At 44.3% G+C, this 25,322-nt stretch overlaps 1 protein-coding gene across 4 annotated transcripts in view; it reads left to right on the forward strand.

The window, feature by feature from the left end:
- The window catches only part of DACH2 (dachshund family transcription factor 2), a 680,850-nt gene that overhangs the window by 472,221 nt on the left and 183,307 nt on the right, over window positions 1-25,322 (forward strand). For all 4 annotated transcript variants that reach the window (XM_082263125.1, XM_082263126.1, XM_082263127.1 and 1 more), the window contains one exon: window positions 516-688. In XM_082263125.1, coding sequence (XP_082119251.1) covers window positions 516-688 — 173 coding nt within the window. The remainder of the gene's footprint in view (window positions 1-515; window positions 689-25,322) is intronic.

Raw genomic sequence — 25,322 nt, forward strand, 5'->3', positions numbered from 1 at the left:
CGTTCTCTCTCTCTCTCTTTTTTCTTTCTCTAGCTCCTCCACTTCTCTCTTCCTCCCATCTTATTCTATCATTTTAATCTTCATCTTACATTCTTCGCTGAGATATTACACATATCTGTCTTGGTCCTCCATTTTGTTTTATTAAACGAGCAATTAACAAAAAAAAAAACGATCAGTGACGTCATTCACTACCAACAAACCATAACTTTTACCAGCACATTAAAATCTTAAAATGACGGAAGGCGCACGCTGCACACATTTCAAAACAGCTGGACAAAACCAGATATTTTCCATCCTATTCAGTCGCTATAAAAAAATGCTCTGACCGCATCTGATCCAAAATTCCACATCACGTGCTGCAATCATCGATTGATTTCAACCAAAACATGAAGTTGTCTGGTAAAGGCATACAAGGTCTTTTAATAGGCTGTGATGAGAACATAGGTCCGGAAACGGATGTGGAGCCTGCTTCCTTTATTAATACCTGATTTTTTTTTTGTGTGTGACGTTTTTAGGATTGGAATTACCCTTCATGATGATGCCCCACCCCCTGCTGCCCGTCAGTCTACCTCCTGCATCCGTTGCCATGGCGATGAATCAGATGAATCACCTTAATACTATAGCGAATATGGCTGCAGCTGCACAAATGCACAGTCCTCTGTCTAGAGTGGGCGCTTCCGTCATCAAGGTAAGAACAATGGCTGAGCTGTCAGGCGGCGCACATCCCAGGCACAGCTCTCCCTCTGCAGCCATTGTATTCTGGCTCTAATGTTACATTTGTTGCTATCAATGATACAATGTTGCATGCATTAACCCCTGCAGCTGAGGCCTGCATCTTGCCACTGCACATCTCTGCACGTGACGTACGTGTGTGTGGTGACCGCTGCGTAACCAGCGGGAAAATAAGCAGATTTCTGAGAAAATTCCAAGAAATGATAGAAGGCCGATAGGAGATCCGTTATAGCATTAGAAACCTGTACAGCAATATGCACAAAGACTGAAATTCTGTATTCATTGTTCAACTTACTGAATGTGTTCATTAAAAAAAAAATAATAATAATAATTGTTTGCTATACTGTTTGAAGCTGAACAATTGTATATTTAACCCTTTTGTTGTTGCAAGACTAGAGAAGAACAGGCAGCCCCCCATAATAGCCAATTTATTGTTTGTCATTCTGACGGCTGCAGCCTACTGATATCTACTGGACACCTGAACATCACACCTGTGTGAGCTTTGTTGGACATCCTATTCCAAAACCGTGGCCATTAATACAGAGTTGGCCCCCATTATGGCTACAGCAGCCTTCACTCATTTGAGAGACTGTTATGGTGAGCCCTGGCAGGTGTCACGGGCTCACCTCAGGCGCAGGGTCGCCCCTCAAATTTTCTGACTGGAATTAAGAGGCTATGACATAGAAGCTGTTCACAGGGCTGCTGATGAGAGAGTAGTCAGTTGCAGGCAAGGGTCGGGGCAGGCAGCAGGTGAAAATGTAGTCAGGTCCAAGCAGAGGTCTAAGGAGGGAGAAAGCAAGAATGCAGCCAGGTCAGAGCAGAGTTCAAGGCAAACAGCAAGCAAGAGAATAGTCAGGTCACAATGGCTAGGCAATCTCACTGGCAAGTATTCCAAAACCATGGCCATTAATACAGAGTTGGTCCTCCATTATGGCTACAGCAGCCTTCACTCATTTGAGAGAGAGTTATGGTGAGCCCTGGCATGTGTCATGGGCTCACCTCAGGCACAGGGTCGCCCCTCAAAGCTTATGAAGGGAATTGAGAGTCTAAGACATGGAAGCTGTTCACAGGGCTGCTGACGAGAGAGTAGTCAGTTCCAGGCAAGGGTCGAGTCAGGCAGCAGGTGAAAATGTAGCCAGGACCAAGCAGAGGTCTAGGGAGAGTGCAAGCAAGAATGCAGCCAGGTCAGAGCAGAGGTCAAGGCAGACAGCAAGCAAGAGAATAGTCAGGTCACAATAGCTAGGCAATCTCACTGGCAAGTATTCCAAAACCATGGCCATTAACCTCCCTGGAGGTCTGATTATGTCCAGATTTCTGTGCTAAAAGCGGTACATTGTTTTGCATAGAAATCTGTTGTTTTACATTTTAAAACTCACCTTCCCCTGCGATCCCCCGCTGTCCTCCCCGTCCGTCCTCGCCCTGTGTGCTCAGCCGATGCCGACACCTGTCTTCCGGGTCCCTTCCCTGCAAGCGTTGCGACGCAGGGGGGTGGAACCGGCGGCAAATTCAAAAATGTAAATACACCAAATGAGATGATAGCCAGGGCACTGGAAAAGTCACCAGGTGAAATCCTGTGGTGATATGGGATGATACAGTGTAATCCGATAGGATCACAGCTTTCTATCATCTCATTTGGTGTTTTTACACTGTTGAATTTGCCGCCGGTTCCACCCCCCTGCGTCGCAACGCTCACAGGGAGGGAACCGGAAGGCAAGTGCCGGCAATCAGCCGTGCACAGAGCTGGGGGAGACTGTGAGGACGACGGCGGGGGAGTGTAGGGAAGGTGAGTAGCATTGTGGGGTAATCCCGAGTGTGGCTCGGGGATACTGCTTTTGGTACTGAAAATTAACCCCGAGCCACACTCGGGAATACCGCCAGGGAGATTAATATAGAGTTGGCCCCCATTATGGCTACAGCAGCCTTCACTCATTTTAGAGACTATTATGGTGAGCCCTGGCAGGTGGTGCAGGCTCACCTCAGGCGCAGGGTCTAAGCAATGTTTGGTGTTTACCAGAGGTACTGAAGGTGGAGATGCTAGTGGTCGTCATCACTGTAAACTGTCACCAGGTTGTGGTCCTTTAGGGTCGCCCCTCAAAGTTGGTGACTGGAATTGAGAGGCTATGACATGGAAGCTGTTCACAGGGCTGCTGACGAGAGTAGTCAGTTCCAGGCAAGGGTCGAGGCAGGCAGGAGGGGAAAAAGTAGTCAGGTCCAAGCAGAGATCTAGGGAGGGAGCAAGCAAGAGTGTCAGACCAGTTCAGAGCAGAAGTCAAGGCTGACAGCAAGCAAGAGAGTAGTCAGGTCAATCTAGGTCAGCAATGGTTAGGCAATATCACAGGCAAGTATTACAGTTAATGCACAAGGATATCTGGCAATAGGAAACAGCACCAGTAATTTTTAAGGCTGGTCCCTAAATACCCTTCCAATAAAGCAGTGGTCCTCAACTCCGGTCCTTGGGGCCCACTAACAGGCCAGATTTTAAGTATTACCTTGGGGAGATGCAGACTAGAATACTGCAATCACTGAGCAGCAAATAAGATCACTTGTAATGTAATTTAGTCTTCTTGCAAACCTGGCCTGTTAGTGGGCCCAGAGGACCGGAGTTGAGGACCACTACAATAAAGGACACATCAAGTGTCGTTACTGGGAACTTTGGCAGGGATTCTGCAAGTTCCATTGGAAGTCCTGGCAGGGATTCTGCAAGTTCCATTGGAAGTCCTGGCAGGGATTCTGCAAGTTCCATTGGAAGTGCTGGCAGGGATTCTGCAAGTTCCATTGGAAGTGCTGGCAGGGATTCTGCAAGTTCCATTGGAAGTGCTGGCAGGTATTCTGCAAGTTCCATTGGAAGTGCTGGCAGGGATTCTGCAAGTTCCATTGGAAGTGCTGGCAGGGATTTTGAAAGTAGAGGTTCTGGAAGACCTGGTTTTGGAAATATCACAATAAAGACTTTCCACAAGGCTTTGGAGGGTGTCTGAGGGAATTTGTGTCCATTTTTGGGGATAAGGTCCTGGCAGAACCCCCCCTATGTTGAGGGTAAGCGGCCTGGTATGATTCAGATTGGGTGACTGCTTGCTAGTCCCCCCCTTTCCTTGCCTGCCAGGCTGCATGCTCGGATAAGGGTCTGGTATGGATTTTGGGGGGGACCCCACACCTTCTTTTTTTTTTTATTTTATTTTTTTTTTTGCGTGGAGTTCCCCTTAAAATCTATACCAGACCCGAGGAACCGAGGATGCCAATTCTTTTTAAAATTCTGTCATAGGGTTCCCCTTAACCACTTAAAATACAGAGCACTTTCACCCCCTTCCTGCCCAGACCAATTTTCAGCTTTCAGTGCTCATTGGCATCAATGGGAAATCCTAGTCACCCTGGCATAGCACTGCTCCCTGTCGTCTATGGGAAATCTTGGTCAGCTTGGCATGGCACTGCTCCCGAACTATAAGTGACAGGGACACAAAACTTGAGGAGCACCGAGAGGGGACCCAGGACTGCAACATATCCATACATTTTAAAAGTGGAGTATGCCTGTACATTACACTGATTGCACTAAATTCATTCAACTCACTATCCACTAACTAGCTTCCTAATCTCCATTGTCACACACTATACACAGCTGTCGTGTAAGCAGCAGCCTTGTATAGTGAGGGGCGTGGACTTAGCACCCTGTCTTTGGCCAATCATGGCTCTGACAGGACATTGTGCTATGAATTGGCCAAAGCATACAGGTCAGGTGCATGCTTTGACCAATCATCAGCAATCAACACACCACAACAGCGCAGTGCGCTCTATGGGGCGCTCATCGGCGGGCAAACTTCAGTTTGACTCAAACACAGAGCTCCTCCCTATTCTCCAAACCAAACTGGCCAATGGAGTTGGCTCCAATGTTCTGGGTTGGCCTCTCACAAAATTTTGGAGTGTGTCTGTGGGAATTTGCGTTCAAACAGCCAAAAGGGAGGTTAGGTACCAGTGAGCCAGATCTTCTAATGTAACATCATCAGGGTTCCAGTTAATTCCAAAGGTGTTCAGTAGGTTTGAAGTCCGGTCTCTGTGCAGGGCACTTGAGTTCCTTCACACCAAACTGGACATACCATGTCCTTATGACGTTGGCTTTGTACACAGGGGCACAAGTCATGCTGGATCAGAAAGGGGCCTTTGTCAAATTGTTACCACAAGGTTGGAATGATCTAAAATGTTATATGTCATGTTATTAAAAATCAGTGGTGGCCCATCCATTGGGGGCGCAGGGGCGCCGCCCCCCCCCCCCCATCCATGCGTCCGGCCCCCTAATCTACATGCAGGGTGCCAGACACATGGATTCCAATGGGTTTTTCTTCTTTTTTTTTTTTTTTTTTTAAGCACGTGACTAGAGCCAGAGGCTCTAATAGGCTTAAAAAAAAGGATGGGCTCGGGGCGCAGAGCACTGCGCCCTGAGCCCACCCAGTTGTGTGACAATAGTGGATGAATATTCACTATTGTCACATGGATTCTCCTCCTGGCCAATCAGGAAGCGGGTCCTTAGATCCGCTTCCCGATTGGCCGAAAGGAGAAGCCATGCTATTGGCCAAGGAAGAGGAGGAGGGAGGAGACGCAGGGGAAGCCCGACCCACGGAGACTGAGGGGGAAGCCGCCGTATGTCAGTCCAGGGTGTGTGAGCCAGCAACTGGGGGGGGGGTGTATGGTGTGCGGGCTGCCCATAGAGCACCAGCCGCCACTGTTAAAAATACCCTTCACTGGAAACGGGAAACGCCTGAACACCACTTTTGAAAGTGGTCCACATACTTTGGCCATATAGGAACGTATGGTTGACAAAAGTCTGTAAACTTTTAGCCATTTATTGTACATCTATACCAGCCTTTCTCAACAGTTACATTGAGGAACCCTTGAAATAACTTTCTGGGCCAGGGAACTCCTCCAAATAATTACAGTACTATATCTACAGCTCACAGTACATTAGTGAGATGATCATTGAGAGAAGTTATTTTTAGAATTGTAGTCTTTGGGAAGACTTCCACCTTACATAAACCTAAACCAATCAATATTATCAGTGGTTATTCATCTGAGTGGTAGAAATTGCTCAAGGAACTAGCAACCACTGGAGGAACCCCAAGGCTCTATGGGACCCTGGTTGAGAAAGGAAGTACTATACTATTATTATTATTATTATTCTTACCTATCTTGTCTAACAATGTAGGTAAAAACAGGGGTTTAGTTGACACACATGTGTAAGCTGCAAGGCCCCTTCACGGCACCCTGTATTACTTGCAGTCCTAACACTACTAATTTATGAGTGTCTCCACAGTGGAAGCACATGCTAGCTAATGGATAGATGAGGGGACAGGTGGGCATGGAGATAACCCAAGTCTCCCCTAACCTGCCCACATCTATGACTGGCCTTCAATGTATATTAAAAAAATCACAAGTAAATATAATCCAATGGCTATGTGATGGCCATAGGGTTGAAACTAAGAATGATGGCTGAGGAGCACGCACCTCCATCCCTGATTGTATGTTAAGTAAGGGCAGTTTTGGGACTTTGAATGAGACACAAGCCAGGTAAGGCTCTGCGTCTCCATCCCTGTGATGGAAATTAAGGAAAAAATATTGGGACTTTAACCACTTAAGCCCCGGAAGATTTTACCCCCATTCCGACCAGGGGGTATTTTGCGATTCGGCACTGCGTGACTTTAACGGACAATTGCGCGGTCGTGCGACGCTGTACCTAAACAAATTTGGCGTCCTTTTTTTTCCCACAAACAGAGCTTTCTTTTGGTGGTATTTGATCACCTGTGTGATTTTTTGATCACGCGCTATAAACAAAAAAAGAGCGTCAATTTTGCAAAAATAGCAATATTTTTCACATTTTTTTATATGAAATTCCCCCCAAAAAAAATGTAATAATCAAAATTTTTTAACATTTTCGGCCAATTTGTTTTATGCTACCTATGTTTGGTAAAAAAAATCGCAAAAAGCGTATTTTGATTGGTTTGCACAAAAGTTATCGCGTTTACTAACAAAGGGAAAGATTTTTGTCATTTTTGTTTGTTTTTTTTAACGCGTAATGGCGGCGATCTGTGATTTTTTTTGCGGGACTGCGACATTGTGGCGGACAGATCGGACCCTTGATTGACATTTTTGACACTTTTGGGGTTACCAGTGACATTTCTACAGTAATCAGTGCTATACATATGCCCTGTTACTGTAAAAATACACTGGTAGGGAAGGGGTTAACTTTATTTGGGAGGGAGGGGCTATGTGTGTCCCTAGGGGCGTGCTTTCTACTGTGATTGGCTGTGGCTTCAGCTGTAAGGACACTGATCAATGGATCTACATAGTAGATCCGTGTGATCAGTGTCTTTACACCGAGGAGAATGACAGGTGGCTTGTTTACACAAGCTGCCTGCCTTTCTCCCTCTCCCCCGCCGATCGCCGAGTGACCGGCGGACATCGGGTCCGCTGGTCACATGTGCGGGGGGGTCCGTGACCACGCAGGAGCGGGAGCGCGCCTCCGGGGGCGTGCGCTCGCTCCCTAGATCCTCACAAGCTAGTGACGTAGCCCTACGTCACTTTGCCTGTGAGGGGCTGACTGCCGACGTAGATCGGCGTTAGGCAGTCGGCAAGTGGTTAAATGAGGTGCGTGAGAACAACCGGCCCTAAGTAAACCATACTCACCGACCAGTCTGCTAACAAACCGAATCAACCTGTCGAACAATGTAGGTTAAAAACAGGGGTTTAATTGACACACATTTGCAAACGCATGTGTAATCTGCAAGGCTCCTTCATGGCACCCTGTATTACCTGCAGTTCTAACACTCCTCCTAATAATTACTATATCTACAGCTCACAGTACATTAGTGTGATGATCATTGAGAAGAATGCTTTTTAGAATTCTTGTCTTTAGGAAGACTTCCCCCTTACATAAACCTAAACCAATATTATCGGTGGTTATTCATCTGAGAGGTAGAAATTGCTCAAAGAACTAGCGACCACTGGAGGAACCCCAAGGCTCTATGAAACCCTGGTTGAGAAAGGCTGTACTATACTATTATTATTACCTATATTGTTTTGTTATGTCCATATGTGTTCCTAATATAGCCAATGAAAAATTTACAGAATGTGCTGCCTGCCTTGGGGACGATAGACAAAGCTGTATCTACGGAATGCTGGAAAATAGTTGTCCAGTGCTCTTTGGAGAGCATTCCATAGATAAGGAAGCCATGATAATAAATGTCTGCATTGAAGACTGGGCTTTCTGTGCTTATGGGAAAGGATGGCTTTGGATTTTCCTTATACAATAGCAAAAAAGGGACATTATAAATGAAAAGCACTTCATATGCACACCAAATTCAAACCACAGAACGCACTTGGTTTGCAGTCTGTATGAGCTTTTTAAATGTCCCCAATAGTGCATTAGGTCACCCTAAACCTTATGTAATCCTCCGAGAGAGGAGACTTTCTGGCTGCAAAATAAAAACAGACCAATATAAATAAAGAGCTCTACGTACATCTGCTGACAGTGACAGTGACTCATTGTTCTGTGATAAAGCATGCAGCCGACAAACATTTTGACCATCAGCCAACTTGACCCTAAAAACCTCTGCAAGTCCTTTTTCTTGAGCCTGCGCCTACTTTGTAACTGTCAGTACTTTCTGATAGGAGAAGGGAAAAGGGGGGGAAGGGGGTAACCAGTTATCAGCTTACAGGGAATACGGGAGGTGAGACATTCGCCCCATAGAAATGGTTACCAAGCGAAAATGTGCACCTGTTTCCAGAGACAACATAGATTGGATCAAAAGGGAAATTGCAGCTCTGACCTCCAAATTTCTGTTTGCTCCAGCCTTGATGAGCAATTTTAACCACTTGCTTCCCGCGAAATGACATACCACCCGCACGCCAACATAGGCCACAGGGGGAGCCAATCCGCGGGTCCGATGGCCGCGATTGCCGCCGGGCACCCGTGATCGCTTCCTGGCGGACTCGCAAACACAGCAGACCATTGTTCTGCCAGTTATGAACACAGGGAATCCTGTGTTCCTCTTATTTTGTTCATACAGCAAGCCCATCCCCCACACAGAAAGCACCCCCTAGGGACACATTTAACCCTTTGATTGCCCCTGGTGCTAACCCCTTCCCTGCCAGTGTCATTATTTCAGTAACAGTGCATATTTTTAGCTCTGATTACTGTAGTAATGTCACTGGTCCCCCCAAAAGTGTCAAAAATGTCAGTTAGGTGTCTGATATGTCGCATTCCCGCTAATAATCGCTGATTGCCACCATTACTAGCAAAAAAAATCTAATAAAAATGAAATAAATCTTTCCCCTGGTTTGTAGATGTGATAACTTTTGCACAAACCAATCAATATACACTTATTGGGATTTTTTTTTTTTACCAAAAATATGTAGCAGAATACAAATTGGCCTAAAATGATGAAAAAAATTCTATTTTTTATTTATTTCTTTTTTATTGGCAATGTTATATAGCAGAAAGTGAAAAAAAAATGTTTTTACTTTTAAAATTGTCGCTCTTTTTTTGTTTATAGGGCAAAAAATAAAAATCGCAGAGGTGATCAAATACCAAAAGAAAGCTCTGTTTGTGGTAAAAAAAAAAAAAGACATCAGTTTTATTTTGGTACCGCGTCGCACGACCGAGCAATTGTCAGTTAAAGTAACGCGGTGCCGAATCACAAAAAATGGCCTGGTCATTAACGGGGTAAAACCTTCCGGTCCAGAAGTGGTTAAACTAAACCACATTATGTTTTGCAAACACTTGTTGAAGTTTTGAGGCATTGTGTATGGGACAAGAAATCCCAGGATCCGAGCATTTAACATGCTTTTTAAACTTGGCCAATGAAAAATGATTGTCTGTGCATCTAGGAGCGGCTTATAAACATTGTTCAAGTGGGAGATAGAAAGATACAAGGTAACATTGTTTATAAACATTTATCAAAGAGGAGATGGAGAGATACAAAGCAGCATTATTTATAAACCTTGATCAGAGAGGAGAAATAAAGATACAAAGTAACAGTGTTTATAAATGTTCAGATTTGAAGTCGAGAAATACAAAGTAACATTGTTTATAAACATTGATCAGATGGGAGATGAGAGATACAAAATAATATTGCTACATATGTATCTCCCCATGCACTGTCTGAACAATGTTAATAAACACTGTTACTTTCTATCTCCTGTCTGAAAAGTGTATATAAACGATTTCACTTTGTATCTCTCTATCTCCCATCTGAGCAATGTTTATTAACAATGTTACTTTATAAACATTGCTCAAATGGGAGATAGAGGGATACAAACAATGTTGCTTTGTATCTCTCTATTTCAAATCTGAACATTTATAAACACCACTACTTTGTATCTTTCTTTCCCCTCTCTGATCAAGGTTTATAAATGTTTGTATCCCTCTATCCCAGCAATGTTTATAAAGTAAACATTGCTCAGATGGGAGATGGAGATATACAAAGTTAAATTGTTTATATACACAATTTTTTAGACTGGAGATAGAGAAATAGAAAGTAACATTGTCTATTAACATTGTTCAGACAGTACATGGGGAGATACATATGTAACAATATTATTTTGTATCTATTGTATCGTTTATCTACAGATCAAAGGGGTGAGCTACCATCTGTATATGTCAGTTAATAAAAGAAAATGTCCCTATTTAACCCCTTATCAGTCCTTAGTTTTACCCTAATCATTTCCAATTCACTTCTTTTGCCCCTTCTCCTCTAAGCTATTTTATATATAGATATATATATATATATACACAGTGCCTTGCGAAAGTATTCACCCCCCTTGAACTTTGCGACCTTTTGCCATATTTCAGGCTTCAAACATAAAGATATAAAACTGTAAATTTTTTTGTGAAGAATCAACAACAATTGGGACACAATCATAAAGAGGAACGAAATTTATTGGATATTTCAAAATTTTTAACAAATAAAAAACTGAAAAATTGGGCGAGCAAAATTATTCAGCCCCCTTAAGTTAATACTTTGTAGCGCCACCTTTTGCTGCGATTACAGCTGTAAGTCGCTTGGGGTATGTCTCTATCAGTTTTGCACATCGAGAGACTGAAATTTTTGCCCATTCCTCCTTGCACAACAGCTCAAGCTCAGTGAGGCTGGATGGAGAGCGTTTGTGAACAGCAGTTTTCAGTTCTTTCCACAGATTCTCGATTGGATTCAGGTCTGGACTTTGACTTGGCCATTCTAACACCTGGATATGTTTATTTGTGAACCATTCCATTGTAGATTTTGCTTTATGTTTTGGATCATTGTCTTGTTGGAAGACAAATCTCCGTCCCAGTCTCAGGTCTTTTGCAGACTCCATCAGGTTTTCTTCCAGAATGGTCCTGTATTTGGCTCCATCCATCTTCCCATCAATTTTAACCATCTTCCCTGTCCCTGCTGAAGAAAAGCAGGCCCAAACCATGATGCTGCCACCACCATGTATGACAGTGGGGATGGTGTGTTCAGGGTGATGAGCTGTGTTGCTTTTACGCCAAACATAACGTTTTGCATTGTTGCCAAAAAGTTTGATTTTGGTTTCATCTGACCAGAGCACCTTCTTCCACATGTTTGGTGTCACCCAGGTGGCTTGTGGCAAACTTTAAACGACACTTTTTATGGATATCTTTAAGAAATGGCTTTCTTCTTGCCACTCTTCCATAAAGGGCAGATTTGTGCAGTATACGACTGATTGTTGTCCTATGGACAGAGTCTCCCACCTCAGCTGTAGATCTCTGCAGTTCATCCAGAGTGATCATGGGCCTCTTGGCTGCATCTCTGATCAGTCTTCTCCTTGTATGAGCTGAAAGTTTAGAGGGACGGCCAGGTCTTCGTAGATTTGCAGTGGTCTGATACTCCTTCCATTTCAATATTATCGCTTGGGTTGTTTAAAGCTTGGGAAATCTTTTTGTATCCAAATCCAACTTTAAACTTCTCCACAACAGTATCTCGGACCTGCCTGGTGTGTTCCTTGTTCTTCATGATGCTCTCTGCGCTTTAAACGGACCTCTGAGACTATCACAGTGCAGGTGCATTTATACGGAGACTTGATTACACACAGGTGGATTCTATTTATCATCATTAGTCATTTAGGTCAACATTGGATCATTCAGAGATCCTCACTGAACTTCTGGAGAGAGTTTGCTGCACTGAAAGTAAAGGGGCTGAATAATTTTGCACGCCCAATTTTTCAGTTTTTTATTTGTTAACAAAGTTTGAAATATCCAATAAATTTCGTTCCACTTCATGATTGTGTCCCACTTGTTGATTCTTCACAAAAAAATTACAGTTTTATATCTTTATGTTTGGAGCCTGAAATGTGGCAAAAGGTCGCAAAGTTCAAGGGGGTCGAAAAACTTTCGCAAGGCACTGTGTGTGTATATATATATATTTTTTTTATTTATTTATTTTTTTCATTTATAGAGCTCTTCTGTGTCTCTGTACCAGAATCCTAATTGAATAGGACATTTTTTTTTTTATCTACAATTTTTTTTTGCTTTTTTTAAATCAACACCCATCAAAGTAGAAAACTTGCCTTTTTTTAAATGTTGTTACTATTTTGGTCTAATAATTGCAAAATAAAATAGGAAACAAAACACTAAAAGAAAGCCTTGTTTGTCCTAAAAAAAATTGATATATGTATTACCAGCACAGCTCTGATGACTGCTTAGTGACCTAATAATTAGCAACAGCAGTAATAGACCTCCAAACCTCACATTGGCCCACAGCTGGGGAGTTCTGGGTGCCTCTGAAGTATCTAGAATTGCGGATTTGTAATCTAGATGGCTAAACGATGGACTCCGGCTGGCGAGCGTGTAGGAGATGGAAGATCAGAGGCAATCGCTGTGCGTTCAGAGAGGACTGGGAGATATTATAGAGCGAAACGCACATTATCCTCCAGTTCTGGCTCTGATCCCTTTAGTGTTGGCGCATCTATTAGCGTCTGTAGCCAATATGTAAGTCTGCCATAACCTGAATGGGGTATAGTTATTCCATCATTAGACCTGAGAGAGCCCTATTACTCAGCGTGACAGTGACTGATGGAAGAGGAAGACCGAGCCGCTGAGTTTACCTTTCAGCTCCGTGCAAGAACAGAATAGCATGTGAATGTGTGTATATGTTCAGATACATGGCCTGTGCCCATTATGAGGGGTTCCCACCATCACTGCACTGAGGTTTAGGATCTGGACACCTGCTTTGCCCATTTTGAGGGGCTCCCACCATCCCTTTGCTGAGGTCCGTGGTCTGTACACCTGCTGTGCCCATTATGAGGTATCCCCACCATCCCTGTGCTGGGTTCTTGAGTCTGTAAACCTGCTGTGCTCATTATGAGCTATCCCCACCATTCCTGTGCATAGTTCTTGGGTCTGTACATCTGGTGTGCCCATCATGATGGGTCCCCACCATCTCTGTGCTGAGTTCCTGGGTCTGTACACCTGCTATGCCCATTATGAGGGGTTCCCACCATCCCTGTGCTGAGTTCCTGGGTCTGTACACCTGCTATGCCCATTATGGGGGGTTCCCACCATCCCTGTGCCGAGTTCCCGGATCTGTACACCTGCTGTGCCCATTATGAGGGGTTCCCACCATCCCTGTGCTGAGTTCCCGGGTCTGTACGCCTGCTGTGCCCATTATGAGGGGTTCCCACCATCCCTGTGCTGAGTTCCTGAGTCTGTACGCCTGCTGTGCCCATTATGAGGGGTTCCCACCATCCCTGTGCTGAGTTCCCAGCTCTGCACACTTGCAGAGTGACCCTTTGTGATGCCTTCTCAGATGAAGACTGTTGCAGCATAGGCCTGCCACAGACTGGTTTTGTTGCCTCCTCTCATCTCATGTTCAGATACATGGGCTGTGCCCATTATGAGGGGTTCCTACCATCCCTGTGCTGAGGTTTAGCGTCTGGACACTCTATTTGCCTGTGTTGAGGGGTTCCCACCATCCCTGTGCTGAGTTCCTGGGTCTGTATATCTGCTGTGCCCATTATTAGCTATCCCCACCATTCCTGTGCTGAGTTCTTGAATCTGTACTTCTGCTGTGCCCATCATGAGGGGTTCCCACCATTCTCGTGCTCAGTTCCTGGGTCTGTACACCCACTATGCATTATGAGGGGATCCCACCATCCCTGTGCTGAGTTCCCGGGTCTATACACCTGCTGTGCCCATTATGAGGGGTTCCCACCATATCTTTGCTGAGTTCCTAGCTCTGCACATTTGCAGAGTGACCCTCTGTCACGCCTTTTCAGATGAAGACTGGTGCAGCATAGGCCTGGCACAGACTGGTTTTGTTGCCTCCTCTCATCATTATCACACCGCCATTGTAAGGTGCCCTGTAAGGACCACTGATGATAGACCTATTGGAAAGTGTTCATTTCACCAGGAAGTGAAGTAAATCCCTGAAGAGAGACTCTCCCACTATGCAGTTTTAGAAGACTTTTGGTGCAGCATGTCACATGACCACTGATTCAAATTCATATTTGGTACATTTATATTTTTTTTATCTCCGGGGAAAAATATCTAAAGGTAGGTGGTATATTTTAGATGGGGGATCACTAGCTGGAGTTACTTTTATTTTCCCCTATTGACTCCAATGCCATGGCAAAATTTTGCCATAATGTTCCAATTTTGCTATCATTTTTGTTTAGGGAAAACTCCCAATTCCCCTCAATGATTTGAACATTAGACTGTACCACTTTAATTAGAAACAGTTGGTGATGCACTATATAACCAAAAGTATTGGGACGCCTGCCTTTACACACACATGAACTTTAATGGCATCCCAGTCTTAGTCCGTAGGGTTCAATACTGAGTTGGCCCACCCTTTGCAGCTTTAACAGCTTCATCCCAAAGGTGTTCTATCGGGTTGAGGACAGGACCTTGCTTTGTGCACTGGTCCAAATCATTTGGTGGAGGGGAGATTATGGTGTGGGGTTATTTATTCAGGGGTTGGGCTTGGCCCCTCAGTTTCAGTGAAGGGAACTCTTAAGGCATCAGCATACCAAGACATTTTGGACAATTTCATGCTCCCAACTTTGTGGGAACAGTTTGGGGATGACCTCTTCATGTACCTACATGACTGCACACCAGTGCACAATGCAAGGTCCATACAGACCTGGATAAGCAAACTTGGAGTGGAGGAACTGGAATGGCCTGCACAGAGTCCTGACCTCAACCCGATAGAACACCTTGAGATTAATTAGAGTGGAGACTGCGAGTCAGGCCTTCTCGTCCAATAACAGTGCCTGACCTCACAAATGCGCTTCTGGAAGAATGGTCAAACATTCCCATAGACATAGATTTCTTAAACCTTGTGAACAGCCTTCCCAGAAGAGTTGAAGCTGTTATAGTTGCAAAGGGTGGGCCAACTCAATATTGAAACCCTCCAGACTAAGACTGGAATACCATTAAAATTCATGTGCGTGTAAAGGCAGACGTCCCAATACTTTTGGTAATATAGTGTATATAAGATCTGTCACCAGGGAGGATGGAGACTCCGAGACAAGGGAGCATCGCATTATCATACCACCATTGGTGACTTAAAAACCCAATACGAACCACCGATATTGGATCCAATGGAATGTGTCCATCTCACCAGGAAGTGATGTAAATCCCCAAAGCGAGACCCTTTCACCATGTTGTTGACTAGTTGTGCAGCATGTTGCACGACCATTGTTGTAAACATATGAGACATTTAACCTTTTCGGCTTCTCTAGGGACAGTTAGCTAAAGGTAGATAGGGTGGGTGTGGTGGTACATTTAAGGGGGGGGGGGTCGCTGGCTGGAGTTAATTTTACTTTCCCCAATTGACTCTAATGCCATGGCAAAATTTTGCCATAATGTTGCCAATTTTACCAAAATGTTTGTTTTGTGAAAACTCCCTATTCCGCCAATCCCTATTAAGGGTATAGACCATTAGATAGTATTACTTTAATTGGAAACAGTTGGTGATATGTAAGATCTGTCACAGGGGAGGGTTGGGAACAGAGAAAGGAAGCGTCGCACTATCACACCACCATTGGAAACTTCAAAACCCTATAAGAACTGCTGCTTATGGATCCAATGGAAAGTGTCCATCTCACCAGGAAGTGATGTAAATCCTTGAAGCGAGACCCTTCCACCATGTAGTCCTGAAGACTTGTGCCGCATGTCACATGACCACTGATTCGAGTAAGCATATGGGACATTTTACCATTTCTTCATCTCCAGGGACAATTAGCAAAAGGTAGGTAGGCGGTTGGGGTGGTATATTTTTAGGTGGTGGGAGTTAATGGCTGGAGGTAATTTAACTTTTTCACTCCAATGCCATGGCAAATTTTTTTCATAATTTTACCAATTTTACCAAAATTTTGGTTTAGGGAAAATCCACAATTTTCAGGGTATAGGACATTGGATGGTATCACTTTAATTAGAAACAGTTGGGGATATGTAAGATCTGTCACATTATCACACCATCATTTAAGACTTCAGAAGCCCCACCGCTAATAGGCACAATGGAAAGTGTCAACTAGTGATGTAAACCCCCGAAGAGGGGCCCATCCACAATGCAGTTCAGAAGACTTGTGGTGCGGCATGTCACCTGACCACTGATTCAAGTATGTATTCGGGACATTTATTTTATTGTCTATCTCCAGGGACAATTGGCTTGAGGTCGGTGGGTGAGTTAGGGGTCATACTATTTAGGTGAGGAGTCACTGGCGCGTTCATTTTGCTTTCCTCATTTGCAATGCCTTAGTTTTGTCAAAATGGGGGAGATTGAACCTTTTCCTGCCTGCAGACATTAAAGATCTCAGGGACAAGTTTTCTTATATCTGGTTGTTTATAGACTATTTGTTTATTGCATTCTCTACAACAGTCGTTTTGTTCTTACCTGTAAGTGCCGGTTCACACTGCCGCGACCACTAAAGTAGCGTCGCTTCCAGCGCGACTTAGCGCGACTTTGGCGTGACTTTAGCGCGAGGCGACTTTTTATTTGGCCAATCACAATATGATGTTTTGAAAAAAAAAAAGAGAAAGACACTGCATTAGTTTTCTACTAAAAATGATAAGAAAAATGCTTTTTTTTAGGGGTTCTGGACATGCTACAGAGCTGAAACTTGACAGGTACACTTTTTAGACCCCCCCCCCCCCCCCCCCCCAGACACTAAATACAAAAAATGACATGCCTGCCTAAAAAAATGCCCGATAAATGCCTGCAAGAAAAAAAGCCAGCCGCAGAGAAGCCGTATTACTGAAAATATAAGAGAAATGCTGTTTTTAGGGGTTCTGGACATGCTACAGAGCAGAAACTTGACAGGTACACTTTGTAGACCACCCAAACACTAAATACAAAAAATGACATGCCTGCCTAAAAAAATGCCCGATAAATGCTTGCAAGAAAAAAAGCCAGCCGCAGAGAAGCCGTATTACTGAAAATATAAGAAAAATGCTGTTTTTAGGGGTTCTGGACATGCTACAGAGCTGAAACTTGACAGGTACACTTTTTAGACCCACCAGACACTAAATACAAAAAATGACATGCCTGCCTAAAAAAATGCCCGATAAATGCCTGCAAGAAAAACGGCCAGGTTGACAGAAGACATATTCATGTTTTAATAAAAATTATGCTCTTTTCTTGTTCAATACCATTTTTATGCAAAGTCGGATGACAAGTCGCTTCAATTAAGATAAGGAGGCGACTCCCATTGAAGTATATGGGACAGGTCGGATCACTGGTCGCCTCAAAGTAGTACAGGACCCTTTTCTGAAGTCGGAGCGACCTCAGTAGCGGCAATTAAGACGGCACTGATTGAATTACATTGCTTTGGTTATGTCAAGCGACCTGGGGCGACACAAGTCGCCTCGTGTGTCGCCCTAGTGTGAACGGTGGCTTATGTACATCATGTTATTGATGTCTTTTTGTTATGTATTTGTTACCTTCGCTTATTTTTAAAAACTCCAATAAAAATTTATTGAAATAAAAACAAATGGGGGAGATTTACTAAAACTGGAGAGTGCACAACCCTGGTGCAGCTGTGCGTGGTAGCCAATCAGCTTCTAACTTCAGCCTAGTTGCACACTGAATGTTGGTTTAAAATCGTGCGACTTCAGCTGAACTCTTAACGACTTCAAACCAGCATTTCTGTCTGATTCATGGGTGATTTGAGAGACGTCTGTGTGGGTTCATGCATAGATGTCTATTGAAATTGCTCCCTAAGTCACCAAAAGTAGTGCAGGAACTGCTTTTGGTAATCGGTTCGGCGCTGCTTCCGGCAACAGGCTCCAATTTGGCATGTGATTTGACATGTCTATTTGACCCGATGTGAACGGGGGCTCTGTCTTAGTTTTTTTTTTTTAGGTAAAAATAACATGTTATACCTACCTGCTCTGTGCAGTTGGTTTTGCCCAGAGCAGCCCAGATCCTTCTCTTCTCGATCCCTCTTCGGTGTTCCTGGCCCCGCCCTCCTGTTGAGTGCCCCCACAGCAAGCAACTTGCTATGGGGGCACCCGAGCCGAGCCACAGCTCTGTGAGTCCTTTTAGACAGAGAACCGTGGCCTGGCCCCTCCCCCTCTCTCTCCTGATTGGCTAACTGACATTGACAGGGAGCCAATGATGCCATTGCTGTGTCTCAGCCAATTAGGAAGGCCAAGGCGGTCGTGCACATCACTGGATAGAGATGGGGCTCAGGTATGTATGGGGGGGGGGGGGGGGGAGGCTGCGCCACACAGAAGGTTTTTTTATCTTAATGCATAGAATGTACCTTCTGCCTTTACAACCCCTTTAAACACTTCTGGACCAGAAGGATTTGCCCCTTTAATGACCAGGCCATTTGTTGTGATTCAGCACTGCGTTACTTTAACCTCCCTGTCGGTATTCCTGAGTGTGGCTCGGGGTTAATTCTCAGTACCAAAAGCGGTAACCTGGAGCCACACTCAGGATTACCCCAGAACGTTACTCACCTTCCCTGCGCTCCTCCGCCGTCCTCCCTGCTGCCCTCCCCGGCATCCTCACAGTCTCCCCCCACTCTGTGCATGGCCGAACGAATGCCGGCACTTGCCTTCCGGTTCCCTTCCCTGCATGCGTTGCGACACAGGGGGGTGGAAATGGCGGCAAATTCGAAAGTGTAAATACACCAAATGAGATGATAGAAAGCTGTGATTGGATTACACTGCATCACCCCATTTCACCACAGGATTTCACCTGGTGACTTTTCCAGTGCCCTGCCTGTGCTTATCCAGTTCTTTGTGCCTGGAAAATTTTTAACAACTATGGCGTCCAAAAAGTGTTTTTTGTGTGCAAAAGCGCTTTTAGACAAACTGGAAAACAGCGACAGCGAAACTGAGTTACTTGAAGAACTGAGCGATAGCGATTCCTGGGAAAATTGGTCATCAGGTATGGAAAGTGACAACAGCGAGGATTCTGATGTCTCTTTCTGGCACATCACTTGTGGAATTTGGGAAGAATATCAAATTATTCTTCAGAATTTCCAACAGAGCGATGTGCCAGAAAGAGACATCAGAATCCTCGCTGTCATCACTTTCCGTACAATTTTCCCACCTATCGCTTAGTTCTTCAAGTAACTCCGTTTCGCTGTCGCTGTTTTCCAGTTCGTCTAAAAGCGCTGTTGTGCAAAAAAAGCGTTTTTTGGACGCCATGGTCGTTCTCTATTTTCCAGGCACAAAGCACTGGAAAAGCACAGGCAGGTCACTGGAAAGGTCACCAGGTGAGATCCTGTGGTGAAATGGGATGATACAGTGTAATCCGTTAGGATCACAGCTTTCTATCATCTCATTTGGTGTATTTACATTTTTTAATTTGCCGCCGGTTCCACCCCCCTGCATCACAACGCTCGCAGGGAAGGGAACCGGAAGACAGGTGCTAGCATCGGCCGAGAACACAGCAGGAGGACGACGGGGGGAGGACAGCGGGAGATCACAGGGGAAGGGGAGTTTTAAAATGTACAACAGATTTCCATGCAAAACAATGTACCGCTTTTATCACAGAAATCCTGACATAATCAGACCGCCAGGGAGGTTAACAGACAATTGCGCGGTCGTGTGACACTGTAACTAAATAAAATCTATGTCCTTTTTTTTCCAACAAATAGAGCTTTCTTTTGGTGGTATTTGTTCAGCTGTGCGATTTTTTTTTTTTTTTTTATATAATTTTGCGCTATAAACAAAAAAAGAGCGACAATTCAGGGGAATAAAATATATATATTTTTCACTTTCTGCTATATAACAATTCCCCCGCCCCCCAAAAAAAAAAAATTGAAAAATCTAATTTTTTTTTTCATCCTCTTAGACCAATTTGTGTTTTGCTACAAAATTTTGGGTTAAAAAAAAAAAATCCCAATAAGTGTATTTTGATTGGTTTGTGCAAAAGTTATCGCGTCTACAAACTAGGGGAAAGATTTATGTCATTTTTATTTATTTTGTTTTTACTAGTAATGGCGGCAATCAGCGATTTTTAGCAGGATTGTGGGGGACAGATCGGACCCCAACTGTAATTTTTGACACTTTTGGGGGGGGGGGGGGGGGGACTAGTGACATTACTACAGTAATCAGTGCTACAAATATGCACTTACTGTAATAGTGACACTGGCAGGGAAGGGGTTAACAGAGGGGTGATCAAAGGGTTAAATGTGAGCCTAGGGGGGGTGTTTTCTAACTGTATGGGGGAGGGACTTGTGAAATGACCTCAGAGACCTGTGATCCTATATAGAAGGATCCCAGGCGCTCTGTGATCATTATAGAGAGAACAATGGTCAGCTGTGTTTACAACCGTTCTCTCTCAGCGGGCAGCGATCGCGGGTGCCCGGCGGCAAACTGTGCCGACAGTCCCGTGGATCGGCATCCCCGCTGCCTAGTGGGGGTGGGCGCGCGCTGCCGGCGGCACGTTCTCGCCCCCCAGGACCGCTCCTGCAAACCGACGTACCCATATGTCGATTCGCACAGCCGAGCCAGCCTGTCGCAGTATATTTGCGGTCGGCAAGCGGTTAAGCTTAGACAACAAAACCTGAAAGCTGATTGGTTTCTATGCAGAGCTGCGCCAGATTTTTGCACCCTCCAGTTTTATTAAATCAATCACGAAGTTGCAAATTTTACCAAAATTTTTTTTGGCACCCAATTTTCCTCATCGCTATTATAGAACATTGAAATGTATCTCTTTAATTGGAAACAGTTGGTGATATGTAAGATCTGTCACTGGCATGGGAACAGACGGAGAGCGCCGCGCTCTTGCAGCAGCTGAAATAGCGCGTTGTCTCTCCGCCGCTGAGACTGACAGAACGAGGAGAGACTATCAATTAGAAGTGTCATATCTCAACAGATAAATGATGGAAATATCTAGACTCTCTATAAACATTGAGAAAGAGTCTCTGCTGTCAAATGCCATTTACTCCTCGAGGAGCTAATTAAAAGATTAACATTTCCAGGAATAATTACTGTTTCGAGATATCTAGCCGACCCGACTTCCTGAACGATCGCTGAAACCGTTCTCTACCTGCAGCCTCCATGCCCGTCTTCCCATCCCCCTCCTTATAGGAAATGTGCCATGGGAAAAGCTGCTTAAAGGAGCCTGTTGGGTGGAATGTTTGCTGGGAATGCTAATTGCCTGGCTATGATGCTGTTGCTCTGGCTTCGATACTTTCTTAATTATTGACTTGAAAATCGAATTCAGACCGGGAGTTGTGACTTCACTGGCTGCTTGATTATTCTTGATCTGTGACTCACAATAATGAAGCCTAAGGCAGCCAGACAACTACTGTTTTCTTAACACTCAAGCTTGAAAAAGTATTCACACCCCTTGAGATTTTCAATATTTTCTCATGTTACAACCAAAAACGTAAATGTATTTTATTGGGATTTTATGTGATAGACCGACACAAAGTGGCCATAATTGTGAAGTGGAAGGAAAATGATAAATGATACAAATAAATCTGTGAAAAGTGTGGCTGCATTTGTATTCACCCCCCGGAGTCAATACTTTGTAGAACCGCCTTTCCCTGCAATTACAGCTGGGAGTCTTTTTGGGGATGTCTCTACCAGCTTTGCACATCTAAAGAGGACATTTCTGCCCATTCTTCTTTGCAGAATATCTCAAGCTCTGTCAGATTGGATGGAGAGCGTCTGTGAACAGCAATTTTCAAGTCTTGCCACAGATTCTCAATGGGATTTAGGTCTGGACTGTGACTGGGCCATTCTAACACATGAATATGCTTTGATGTAAACCATTCCATTGTAGCTCTGGCTGGATGTTTCGGGTCGTTGTCCGGCTGGAAGGTGAACCTCCGCCCCAGTCTCAAGTCTTTTGCAGACTCTAAAAGGTTTTCTTCTAAGATTACCCTGTATTTGGCTCCATCCATCTTCCCATCAACTCTGACCAGCTTCCCTGTCCCAGCTGAAGAAAAACATCCACACAACATGAAGCTGCCACCACCATGTTTCACGGTGGGGATGGTGTGTTCAGGGTGATGTGCAGTGTTAGTTTTCCCCCACACATAGCGTTTTACTTTTAGGCCAAAAAGTTGAATTTTGGTCTCCTCTGAGCAGAGCTCCTTCTTCCACATGTTTGCTGTGTCCCCCACATGGCTTCTCCCAAACTGCAAACTGGACTTCTTATGGCTTTCTTCCACCAATGGCTTTCTTCTTCTCACTCTTCCATAAAGGGCAGATTTGTGGAGCGCACGACTAATAGTTGTCCTGTGGACAGATTCTCCCACCTGAGCTGTGGATCTCTGCAGCTCCTCCAGAGTTCCCATGGGCCTCTTGGCTGCTTCTCTGATGAATGCTCTCCTTGCCCGGCTGGTCAGTTTAGGTGGACGGCCATGTCTTGGTAGGGTTTCAGTTGTGCCATACCCTTTCCATTTTCCCATGATGGATTGAACAGCGCTCCGTGAGATCTTCAAAGCTTGGAAATTTTTTTTAGAACCTAACCCTGCTTTACACTTCTCCACAACTTTATCCCTGACCTGTCTGGTGTGTTCCTTGGCCTTCATGATGCTGTTTATTCACTAAGGTTCTCCAACACAGTGTTTTTCAACTCCGGTCCTCAGGGCACACTAACAGGCCAGGTTTGCAAGAAAACTGAAAGGTGATATCATTTGCTGCTCAGTGATTGCAGTATACTAGTCTGCATCTCCCCAAGGTAATACTTAAAATCTGGCCTGTTATGGCACTTTTCCACTGCAAGTACCGGCTCGGCTCTACTCGGCCCTGCTTGGCCCGGTTTGCTTTTCCACTGCTGGTACCGCATGGTATAGTGTCGGAACGGTTCGGTACGGTACGGTATAGGTTTGCTTTTCCACTAAAGTAGTACTAAAGTTAAGTGGGTGGGATAACAACGGGGTGGGTGGGGTGGGATTCTCTGACCAATCAGTGGCTAGTAGTGACTGCATGCAAAGGATTGTGGGATATGGTACCAGTTTGGTACCTGTTGGAACCACAATCGAGTAGGTACTGTTTTTTCAGAGCCGTACCGTACCGTACCGTTCGGTTCCATGCAGTGGAAAAGCAAACCTATACCGTACCGTACCGAACCGTTCCGACCCTATACCATGCGGTACCGCAGTGGAAAAGCACAAAAGCGTGCCGAACCGGTACGGTTCCATGCAGTGGAAAAGCGCCTATAGTGTGCCCTGAGGACCGGAGTTGGGAAACACTGCTCTAACAAACCTCTGAGGGCTTTACAGAACAGCTGTATTTATAATGAGATTAAATGACACACAGGTGGACTCTATTTACTAATTAGGGGACTTCTGAAGGCAATTGGTTCTGCTAGATTTTAGTTAGGGGTATCAGAGTAAAGGGGGTGAATACAAATGTCCCCTCCCCCCCCCCCCACACACTTTTCACAAATTTATTTGTATAATTTAACATTTTTATTCCACTTCACAATTATGGCCACTTTGTGTCGGTTTATCACCTAAAATCCCAATAAAATAAATTTTTGTTTTCGGTTATAACATGACAAAATATGGAAAAATTCAAAGGGTAGGAAATCTTTTTCAAGGCACTGTACTTGTATTTTGCCTTCTTTGGTTGTTTCCTCCTCCTTCATTAAATAAAACCTTTGTTTTTGTTTTTTTTACATACCCTTTTTAGACCCAGTGATGTCATCATCTCTGTGCTTCTCTAGATGATACAGTCAGATCATGGCTGGTGGGAGGGGCTGTATGTAGCTTCCTGAAAACATCCCAGCCCCCGGCCTCAGTACTCCTCCCAATAGTCCTGATGCAAGCAGTAGGCTGCCTCTTGGGAGAAGTTCTGAAAATTTTGCGATGCCTTGATGGGTGGGTGTCCGTCTGGAGGAGTGGGCGTTCCTAGGCAGGCTGCATTTGGATGCACACCTCCTTAGGTAACGCCCACATATGATGCTAAGCCTCCTTGATTGAAATAACTCAAATCCAATTAATGCAGGGGGCAGGTCAGGGACGGGCAGACTGGAGAGGAAAGGGCGTCCTCCAGCCTTGAAATTAGGTGGGCTCTCTTGCTGCAGCTTCTAATGCACATGGAGAGAAGCTCACAGTGTGCAGTAAAATCAGAGGAAGCCAATTCAGTCCAGGAGAGGAGCCGGTACACCTGTACAAGACTGAAGGGGAGGCCAGAATATTTTCATGTGTCTAAACCTGTTAAGACTTAGCCAATATACTCCCGGGTTCCTGCTCCACATATATAAATATATATATATATATATATATATATATATATATATTAGAGCTGCACTATTAATCGTTAAAAAATAACGATCTTAAAACGGCATGTCCTCGATTCTTAGCCCCCATTCACACTAGCACGACTTGTCAGGCGACTTGGTCACCTGACAAGTCGCGGTCGGTCGCCTGCCATTGATTAGCACAGGACCCGTTCTAATAGGAGTGACACAAGTCGCTCCGACTTAGAAAAAGGGTCCTGTACTACTTTGGGGCGACCTGGAGGCGACTTGCATAGACGTTCAATGAAATTAAGTCCGTGCAAGTCGCGCCGAGGTCGCCCCACCAAGTCGTGTCGCCCCTGTCTGAACGGGGTCTAACAGCGCCGTTCTCTGCTCACTCACAGCTTTCCAAAAAAAATTTAAAATAAAAAGAGCCTCCAGCAAATGTTTATCAACATTGTTAAGGCTGGGAGATGGCTATAAACACAATGTATTACAATGTATCATTTCCTTCTTCTACATCGTCTGTAAACGAGGGCAATTTAACCTCTTTAAAACCAAACCTTTTCTGACACTTGTTGTTTACAAGTTAAAATCTGTATTTTTGCTAGAAAATTACTTAGAACCCCCAAACATTATATATATATATATATATATAATATAATATTTTTTTATCAGAGACCCTAGAGAATAAAATGGTGATCGTTGCAATCTTTTATGTTACACTGTATTGGCGCAGAAGTCATTCAAACACAATTTTTTTTAGAAAGTATACACTTTAATAAATTAAAAAAAAAAACAAAACAGTAAAGTTAGCCCAATTTTTTTGTATGATGTAAAAGATGATGTTACCCCGAGAATTGTGATCTTCATTCTAAGCAAAAAAAAAACGTCATTCTCATTTTAGCCAGAATCGTGCAGCTCTAATATATATATAAATAAATATAT

This window comes from Pelophylax lessonae (genome assembly GCF_965119305.1).
Source record: "Pelophylax lessonae genome assembly, chromosome: 7".
NCBI classification, from domain to species: Eukaryota; Metazoa; Chordata; class Amphibia; order Anura; family Ranidae; genus Pelophylax; species Pelophylax lessonae.